Source organism: Babylonia areolata, chromosome 11 (assembly GCF_041734735.1).
Source record: "Babylonia areolata isolate BAREFJ2019XMU chromosome 11, ASM4173473v1, whole genome shotgun sequence".
NCBI classification, from domain to species: domain Eukaryota; kingdom Metazoa; phylum Mollusca; class Gastropoda; order Neogastropoda; family Buccinidae; genus Babylonia; species Babylonia areolata.
Window position 1 is genome coordinate 2,993,849 of NC_134886.1, and position 10,000 is coordinate 3,003,848.

General features: G+C 44.3%; 1 protein-coding gene across 1 annotated transcript in view; it reads right to left on the minus strand.

Annotated features, from left to right (window-relative positions):
- The window catches only part of LOC143287773 (uncharacterized), a 20,270-nt gene that overhangs the window by 2,208 nt on the left and 8,062 nt on the right, over positions 1 to 10,000 (minus strand). Inside the window, exon 3 of the mRNA XM_076596056.1 lies at positions 158 to 1,075. Within this exon, the coding sequence (XP_076452171.1) occupies positions 158 to 675 (518 nt within the window). The 5' untranslated portion in view covers positions 676 to 1,075. The remainder of the gene's footprint in view (positions 1 to 157; positions 1,076 to 10,000) is intronic.

Here is a 10,000-nt window from a genome sequence, read left to right on the forward strand (position 1 = left end):
TGGGGGTTGTGGTGTGGGTGTGGTTTTTAGGGGTTCCCATCAATCTTACATCTTGTATTACAAAAAATACCCACCCTACTCCCAAACCCAAAACACTCACACAAATAAAAAAACAACAAAAAAAAAAAAACAGGCCAACCCCCCCCCCCCCACCCACCGCCCTAAGGGGCGCCCCTTTCCATCCCCCCCAAAAGCAGGGGTTTCCCCCCGGGCGACACCCCTCCACCCCCCCTCCCAGTCCTCCCTGCTCTGGGACCCACGCAGGGACCCGGACATGGCGCTGTAGGAGGCGCTGTAGCTGTTGTGATTACTGAGGCTGGCTCCTCCAACACCACCACCACCGCCGCCGCCACCAGAACCTCCACCACCACCCCCACCTCCACCACTGCCGTTTCTGTCGCCGTGGTGGTGGTGGTGACGAATCTGCACCGTTTCGTGTGTGGGGGTGAGGGTGCCTGGGCCGGAGATGGAGCTCTCAGGAGTAACGCCGTCGCTGATTCGTTCTTCAGCCAGTCTTCTGCGAAAGTCCGGCGCTACTGCGGCAGCTCTGGAAACAGCAGCACCACCTCCTCCTCCTTCTTCTTCGTCTTCTGTGGAGCTGCCAGGGATGGGGCTCATGTTCCCGCTTTGTGATGGTCGTAGTGGTTGTCGTCGTGGTGCTGCGGCTTGGTTCATTGTTGCATTCGTAGGTTCAGGTCTCAGAATGGACAGGTGTGAGGCTGAGCGAGGCCCTCAGGGAAGCAGGAAACAGAGAAGGATGGTGGAAGGTGGTTGACAGGTTATCAATGGTGCCCCAGCGATCATCCAGACTAAGGGACAAGTCAAGTGAAGTGAAGGGAAGGGAAGAAGTCTCCACGCGGGGTTACTGACATACAGTCAGAAAAACGGCGTCTTCCTCAAGCTGAGGTTTGGGCGACCGGGCGAAGAAGACCTGTTTGACCGTGTGAGAGAGGGAGTGTGTGTGTGTGGGTGGTGGTGGTAGTGGTGGTGGCGGTGGTGGTCTAGTGGCTCGGGAGAACACCAGAGGAAGGGCTATTCTATTCCTGGTCCTGCAGCATCCGTTTCACTGCCGAGTCTGTAAACGGATGGAATAGAGCACTCTAATTCCCCTCTGTAGACACACACACACACACACACACACACACACACACACACACACACAACAACAACAACAACAACAACAACAACAACAACAACAACAACAAACCATTAACTGTGTGACAAAATACGTGGATATAGTGCCGTTTCAAGCACTTTCACCCTCAAAGCCATTTATAGGGCCCACAGAAGGAAAATTGGCCTATATTTACCCACCCCATGCTTTCATACTGTAGACAGGCAAATTATGATTTCTGACATAACAACACACAAGAGAATCACTATATGAGTGATACCATTTACCATCCGAAAGACTATAATGAAACGTATGGTCTGTTGCTTATGGCGCATATTTTGGGGGTTAGATGGATTACGTATTTACACGCTAATAGAATAGAATAGAATGGTAGCCATGTTAAGCAGATATATCGCGAGTGTACACACTGATCAAAACAGAACAGAATCGCATAATTGACATGTTTGGCAGACATTAATATCGCAGAAGTACACTTATAGAATAGAATAGAAAAAATGATTGGAAAATCCATCACAAAAATGTTTAATGTACATACGAAACACCAGACGGGACTAGAATAGAACAGAACAGAATAGAATAGAAAACATGCTTGGCAGATATATCAACGATACATCTCTTTGCAAAGATGCACACACTTTCAAACACAACGGAATAGACGTACAGTTTATTGGTGATACCAAAACCTGGCGCAGGTTCAGGCGACATTGATAAAATCTATAAGTTCACTCAAATTGAAGGGAGTTTCTTTCCGTGAACAAAAATCTTTGCGTGCTCTCTCTCTCTCTCTCTCTCTCTCTCTCCCCCTCAATGGTCATTGCGCACACACAAAAACAAGGCAAATCATGTTCTGAATTCATGTTTAGACCCCCCCCCACTCACCCCCTCTCCCTCTTTCTCAGTGATCATTGCACACACACACAAACAATTTACGTAAATCACGTGCCGAATTTATTTCAGACGCCCTCTCCCCCACCCCCCTCTGTATGTCTCTCTCTGTGTCTCTGCCTCTCTTTTTAACGGTGCTATCAATGCAAAGTGTAACATTTTATCATCATGTGTCAAAGCAATCATCCAATTTTTTTTGTTTTGTTGTTCTGGATGCCCGAAAGGCCTGTGCCAACGTTGTGTCTTAATTTAATTAAAAGGGAAAGTTCTACCATGGAAAAATGCAAAAAAAAATTTTTGTGCATGAAATGGGGTTTTCTGTGATTTAGATTCCGAAAACCCTTACTGATTTCGTAGTATCAATGCCTTTTGCAGTCAAGTTTCATAAGTAGTTTTAAATAATTATTTTCTCAGGTATGTATGTTAAAATTAAAACAGAAATGTAGCTAATTAATTATGCATAAACTTCAAAAAATCATATCTCAGCTTCTACTGAACATAAAAACAAAACTTAAACACGAAAATAAACACCAGAATCCTCTCAAACCCCCTAAAAACTGAGCTAAAACAGTCCAAAACAAAGTATTTCATTGGCTGTTGGTAGAAGGGCCACATAGCAGCAACCTAGTTCTCAAACAATCAGAGGCCGCGTCAGTAATGGCCTTTGGCTTGACACTCTTTGTGAAACAAATGGAAGCTGACTGCCGAAGTTGCCTGCATTGCCTGTTTTCAACACACAGTGAGTGTATAAACTTGTTTTTGGTCAGAAATGGGTAAGAGGAAGGCTTCTTACAAGTCCAAAAAGCGTGTGCCTCCACAGAAAAGGAGAAAATTAGAGCAGAGTGGTGCAAAAGATGATAGTTCAGGCGATAGTGGTGATGACAATGCAAAGCACAGTACAGTTCGTTCGTCGTCTGCTAGAAGTTCGGAACCATGTGCGTCGGGTGAAAAACTTTCTCACACTCTGGATGTAGAGTTTGACAAGGATGATGAACTCTCAGGGTATAGATTTGTTGATTTTGAACTGTTAGTTCAATTTGTGAATGGACTTTTGTGCCCTGATTGCAAGAAACCACTGGGTTCAAGTCACCTATCTTCTGTGAAAGAAGAAAGAACCGATCTTGCTTCTTTGTTTACATTTGAGTGTGGATGCAAAAACAAGGTCAGTTTCACAACTTCTAAGATGATAAAGTTTTTGAAGTAAACAGAAGATTTCCATTGTCTATGTTTGCAGTAGGAAGACACCAGGCTCAGGGAAAAAGATTTTGGGGGAACATGAATATCCCCACTTCTTTGAACAACAATACATGGGCTAATCATAGGAATATGACAAAGAAGGCGACAGAAGCAGTTGCAGATCACAGCAAAGCTACAGCAGCCGAGGAAGCAAGACAAGCATACAGGGGTAATGATGTTACTGTTTCAGGGGATGGTACTTACCAGCGTAGGGGATTTCAATCTAAAAATGGAGTAGTGACTGTTCTCTCAGTAAATGGGAAAAAGTCTAAAGTTTTAGACTGTGAAGTATTGTCAAACCACTGTGACGGCTGTAAAAAGAATGAAAAGAAGAAATCCGGCCCAGAATTAGAAAGATGGAAGATAGTTCATCAAGAAAAAGGTCTTTGTGACAAAACTCACACAGGCTCAGCTGCAGCAATGGAGCCAGCCGGGGCAGTCAGTGTGTTTTCATGGTCAGAGGAGAAATATGGCCTTCGATACATCAACTTTTTAGGAGACGGAGACAGTAAGACCTACACTACATTGAAGAATGAAGCCATTTATGAAAATGAGACAATTAGAAAATTAGATTGCTGTGGCCATGTCCAAAAAAGGATGGGTAGACATCTTTCAAACAAAGTCAGTGATCTGAAAAAACAAACATTCAGCCATAGAGGAAAGACAGTAAAAGGTATTGGAGGCCAGAACAAACTTACCAAAAAAGCCATCCTGGTAATTCAAGGGCACTATGGTGCAGCTATCAGAAAGAATCCAGGCAATTTAGATAAAATGAAACAGGATATCTGGGCCATTTTCAATCATAGGCAAAGGCAACATGATTTGTGTGGAGACTGGTGTCCATCAAAGAGTGGCCGAGGTGACCCCGACAAACATGCATTTCCTGACTTTGTCTGTGAGGCCATCCGACCAGTGTTTGAAACACTCACCCAGGACAGTTTGCTGGAAAGGTGTCTCCTTGGGGGCAGCCAGAACACAAATGAAAGCTTTCACAATCTGATCTGGGAGAGATGTCCTAAAACAACATTTGTAGGCCGCAAAAGACTGAGCCTGGCAGTTGCAGACGCCACCATTGTGTATAATGATGGAGAGTTAGGCAGGCTGGGCATTTTTCACTCCCTTGGAATGGAGCCTGGAGTGTGGACTAAGCAGTGCTTTGCTCAGCTGGACAGAAAAAGAGTTGCATCAGGACAAATACAGGCAAGTGCTGTGATGGAGTTTGCTCGACGACATAAAGCGCTGACTGCTGCGGACCAGGAGGGTGAAAAAACTGAGGAGTATTACCAGGCAGGGGCCCATGAGTAGCACAGTGAGTCAGAAACTATTCAAGCATGCACCACATGATGGAAAAAAGTCATTTGAAGTACTTTAATACATACTTAATTAGGATGCAGTCAAAATGAAAACATTAAAGCCCATTTTCTCAAAACGCAATTTTTGCCGTTTATGTTCACCATTTCCCAAATATCTAAACAACTATTCATCAAATTGAGCTCAAATTTTCAGTATGTGTTTATTACACATTTTGCTACATGTTTTGGTAATTTAGGCCTTATAAATGAATTTGTATTTTTCCAGTTTTTCACATAATTTAGAAGACCAAAACAACATTGACTTTTTTCAATGACTTTTTTCCTGCCAACACATTGTTTCCTGTTTATCTAACAGTGTTTCTGTGAAATTTCATACAAATAGCATGTTTAGTTCTTATGTTATCAGGGAAACCCTGATGGAACCGTTTTTCCGTACACACTACTTTTCACAAAATTCAAACCCTATTTACAATGTGAAGATATGATAAAATCTTAAGCTGATTTCAGATATGCAAACAGTAAAACTTAAACTAAATACAGACCAAATTTGAAACAGATTGGTTGAAATTTAGTGGGTAAACCAAGATAACAAAAATTGGTAATGTTAGGCGTTTTCGGGTGGTAGAACCATGCTGTTATATTATTAATCTATGTTACACATGACCGAAGTTGGTAAACATGGAAATTCAAATATCACCTGATCTAATGGAGGTGTTCATATTGTTATTAGCTGATGACGTCACACTTCTAGTAATATCTCCATGGGCTTTGCAAAATCAGCTTAACTGCCTTCAGAACTGCTCCATGTATATATACATGCATAGATATATACATATAATTATATATATATATATATATATATATATATATATATATATATATATAGATATATATATATACACACACATATACATACACACACACACACACACACACACACACACACACATATATATATATATGTCTATCTCTGTGTGTGTGTGTGTGTGTGTGTGTGTGCGCGCGCGCACGCGCGTGCGTGAACATAAATGAATAATTTAGAAAGATATTTTCTTTTGTTTTTCAATTGTCCTTGAAATTGCCAGTCCTCTCTTGTCTCTAAGGCTTTGAAGCTGAGCGAACGATGGTTTATGTCAGTGTCAGTGTCCCAGGTGAAGAGACTATGTCTTTGAAAACTTCGTCAGTGCTTAATGAACTTCGTCAGTGCTTACTAAACTTCGTCAGTGCTTAATAAACTTCGTCAGTGCTTAATGAACTTCGTCAGTGCTTAATGAACTTCGTCAGTGCTTACTAAACTTTGTCAGTGCTTACTAAACTTCGTCAGTGCTTACTAAACTTCGTCAGTGCTTAATGAACTTCGTCAGTGCTTACTAAACTTCGTCAGTGCTTAATAAACTTCGTCAGTGCTTAATGAACTTCGTCAGTGCTTACTAAACTTTGTCAGTGCTTAATAGACTCGAGGGCAAATCTGGGAAGAGCATGTCCAATCGAGTGGAGTGTTAAAATCGATTTGTTAAGAGCTTACACTACTACTCACTCAGTAAAAGAAACATCTTTTATTTGATAAGGACAAACACCTACAATTTATTTCGACACGATTTAGATTTTTGTATTTCTGGAATCAATAAAGGTGCCGATTTAAAAATGCACATCATTTCAGTACCATTGTGTCCTTTTTTGCGAAAAAAGCCACTGAAGATGAAGTGCGCCTTGTTTCCAAGTGTCCGGTCCTGTCTTGAGTGATTTGCGTTTGAAACTTATTAAATTATTATATCTTAATGTTTGCTGAGATTCTGTTCATCGATGACATCTACTAGTGGTATTATTGTCAATCTGACATGGTACCTACGTAGAGACGTTTTTCAAGTTCAGATAGACGGTATTGTCAGTTTCTTTAGTTAAGCTGCGGTAACAGCTGCAAAGATACTAACAGTTATGTTTTCTTACAAATATTGTTATCCCCCGTTGTTTATATGGATGTTTTCCATTGTCAGATAGCGGTTGATGTGTTTTTAAGGCAAGTTTATAGTCAGGTCAGGTCATTAGATCTGCTACTGGTAACCTGTAATCCAGTACAACCTGTTCAGGGTCGGGTTGCCGACGACTAAACCGGCACTTCCACCGCTCCCTTCTGGGACTGGTGAGGCGGGTGGCTAGACACCCTTATGGAGATCCATAAAAGGGCGTCGGCTCAGGAGAGCCACCGACGGCCATCTAGCTCCTCTGTGCTGTGTGCATGCCACACGCAGTTGGCCCCCGGGGTGTGTCTACCCATGTATGCGAAGTCTAGATCCGGCAGAATCTGCGGAAGAAACCTATCGGTTCAACGGAGAGGAAGGCGGTTACAACAACGCACTGTTGAGTGCAGAGAGCAAGGAAGGAATTTGTGTTTAATGTCCCGTCACACATATCGGTGATTGAAGACATTTTGTAAAAGTATTTATGAATACACCTGTGTATTATCGGTTAGAAGGGGTGGGAGATGTGGATGAATGGAGGGTTGGGGGAAACTGGGCAAATGAGGGTAAAAATGTGGGTGAAATTTGAAAGAAAAACAAAACAAAACAAACAAACAAACAAACAAAAAAAAACCCTCTAAATACAGTTACAGGAAATTACTTAAAGGACTTCGTAAAAGAGAAGTCGTTAAACTGACATGCGAAACAACTGATAATGAATGCAAAAAGTCAAAAACATCAACGTTCTCAGTCACTTGTGAAGACACACTTTCGTGTACAAAAGGCTTCATCAAGCTACAGTGAAAAATTATATGCTCAATTGTCAGGTTATTAAAGCATATACACTTGACATTAGAACAATACTTGGTCCGTAATGAATTTGATAATAGTCTGAGAGCTAAGCTCAGAATTGGTCTGCGAATCTGAGAGAGTCAACTGACAAAGTTTTAGACTTGAATTCAAGCACCTATAAAAGTCTCTTTCTAGTATATTGCTTATTTCCTTGTATGACAATGGGCAATATACTTTTATACTATCTATATGATTTTTTGCTCCCCTTTTTGCTGCCCTATCTGCTTGGTTGCTGCAGAGAGCAAGATGAGACACCGAAAGGATATCTTGGTCATCCACTGCATCCGTGCTCATCCTCCAGTCGTCTCGACTTAGTCTTGCCACTGGAAATTGGTGGACCCGGATGAGAGAGTGAGGTCGACGTTGCGCAACTCCTCTTCACTTTAAACAAACTCATTGCGCAAGTCATCAGTCATCCAAAATGACCTTTCATCCTTCATCATTTCATCACCCCCAAGTCCTGTGGCGACAGGTGAGCGACGAAACGACAGGTGTGTGTACACTGGCAGTCGCAGCCGCAGACCTGCACGCAGGCGGCTCAGGCCATAGGGTCGTTCTTCGTCAACAGGAGCAGCGATGGAGCTCGGCAGCCGTCTGAGCGTCTGAGCAGCCCTCTTTAGGAATGCACTGCTCACCTCCCTGGCATGAGGAAGGGGCTAGAAAAGGTGCCCTAAAAATTGCCTGCTCCATATCACCCTGGCCAGCATACCGCGGCTGGCGGGGACCCTACATCAGCGGTCGAAACAAATAGAAAGAAAAGAAAAAAACAAGGATCGTTCCTCTCACCATTGGTGCTTGGAACATAAGGACTCTCCTGGACAGAGATAACGCGGACAGACCCCAAAGGAGAACAGCACTAGTTGCATCCGAACTCGCCAGATACAACATCAACATCGCAGCCTGAGTGAGACTCGGCTTGCAGGCGAAGGCGAGCTCTGTGAACGGGGATCTGGTTACACCTTCTTCTGGAGTGGACGAGGAAGCGAAGAGCGACGTGAGGCTGGCGTTGGTATTGCAGTAAAAACAGCAACTTGTCAGCAAGCTAGCTGGAATCCCAAAGGGAGTCAACGATAGGCCTTATGACCATGAAACTCCACTGGCATCTGGCCAGAAGCAGCACTCACCCTATTGTCCAGTGCCTACGCCCCAACCATGACCCAACCCGGATTGAAGTGAAGGCGAAGTTCTACGAGGACCTTCACTTTGTCATTTGCTGCCATCCCTAAAGCAGACAAGCTCAACTTCTTGGGGGGACATCAATGCTAGGTTGGCTCTGAATACATCTCCTGGGATGGAGTGATTGAAAGCACGGTGTGGGCCACTCGAACCCAAAAGGTTGCGGGCCCCAAAGTGCAGGCAGAAGGGATCCAAAACCCCGGCTCCCCCCTACCCGTAAAAACTCTGGTTTCCCCTCGTAAACATTGGCCCAATGATTTTTGTCTCGTCCAGAAAAGGGGGGAAAAATCTTAACAAGCCATTCCCATTTTGGAACAACATGCCTTGTATCTCGAATGAAATTCAACCAAACCAAAGAATCCCCCCAAGGGGCCAGAACCAAAATGCTTTAAAATCCGCTGCGGAAGTTCTCCATCAGCCAGCCCCAAGGAAACCCTACGTTGAGCCCAACATCACAGTCAACAGTCAAGACTCAGTGCGGTGGAGCAGTTCACATACCTTGGCAGCACACTGTCACGAAATGCGACCATCGACGATGAAGTGAACGTCAGGATTGCAAGAGCAAGCGCAACTTTTGGTAGACTCAATGCAAATGTCTGGAACAGAAGAGGCATTAGTCTTGAGACCAAGCTAAAGGTCTACAGAGCAGTAGTTCTCCCCACACTACTGTACGCCTGCGAAACTTGGACAGTGTACCAACGACATGCCAAGAAGCTGAACCACTTCCACACAACATGCCTCAGGAAGCTACTGAACATCAAGTGGCAAGACAAGACCCCAGACAGAGAGGTGCTCGCAAAAGCCACCCTTCCCAGCATCTTCACCATCCTGATGCAGTCCCAGCTTCGCTGGGCTGGACACGTGGCGCGTATGCCATACCATCGGCTGCCCAAAAGGCTCTTCTATGGCGAGCTGCAGCAAGGGAAGAGATCACATGGAGGTCAGAAGAAGTGCTTCAGAGATACTCTGAAAGTCTCTCTGAAAGCGTTTGATATCAACCCTGACTCCTGGGAGGAATCTGCAGTGGACCGTGACAAATGGCGCGCTGCTGTGCACAAATGCGCCAAGTTGTGCGAGGCCAACAGGACTGCTGCAGCTGTTCAGAAGAGGCATGCCAGAAAGTCACGGGCAAACAAGTTCCCTGACAATGATATGCCTGTCTTTGTCTGCCCCAACTGCCAGCGAACATTTCGTGCGCAGATTGGACTATTCAGCCATCTGCGCACTCACAGATAGATTCATGAGCATCCTTCCCCCCACCCCACCACCACCCTCCCCCCATCCCCCATCTGGATGACAACGATGGTCATCGATCTCGATGGACACACCACCACCATAGTCAGACTACTACACATCTCCTACAAGGAGCACAAGACCAATGACTATGTGCGGAACCTGGTCAGCAACCTTGTTGGGCCCCAAGAACCACTGCTGGCAACTGTCAA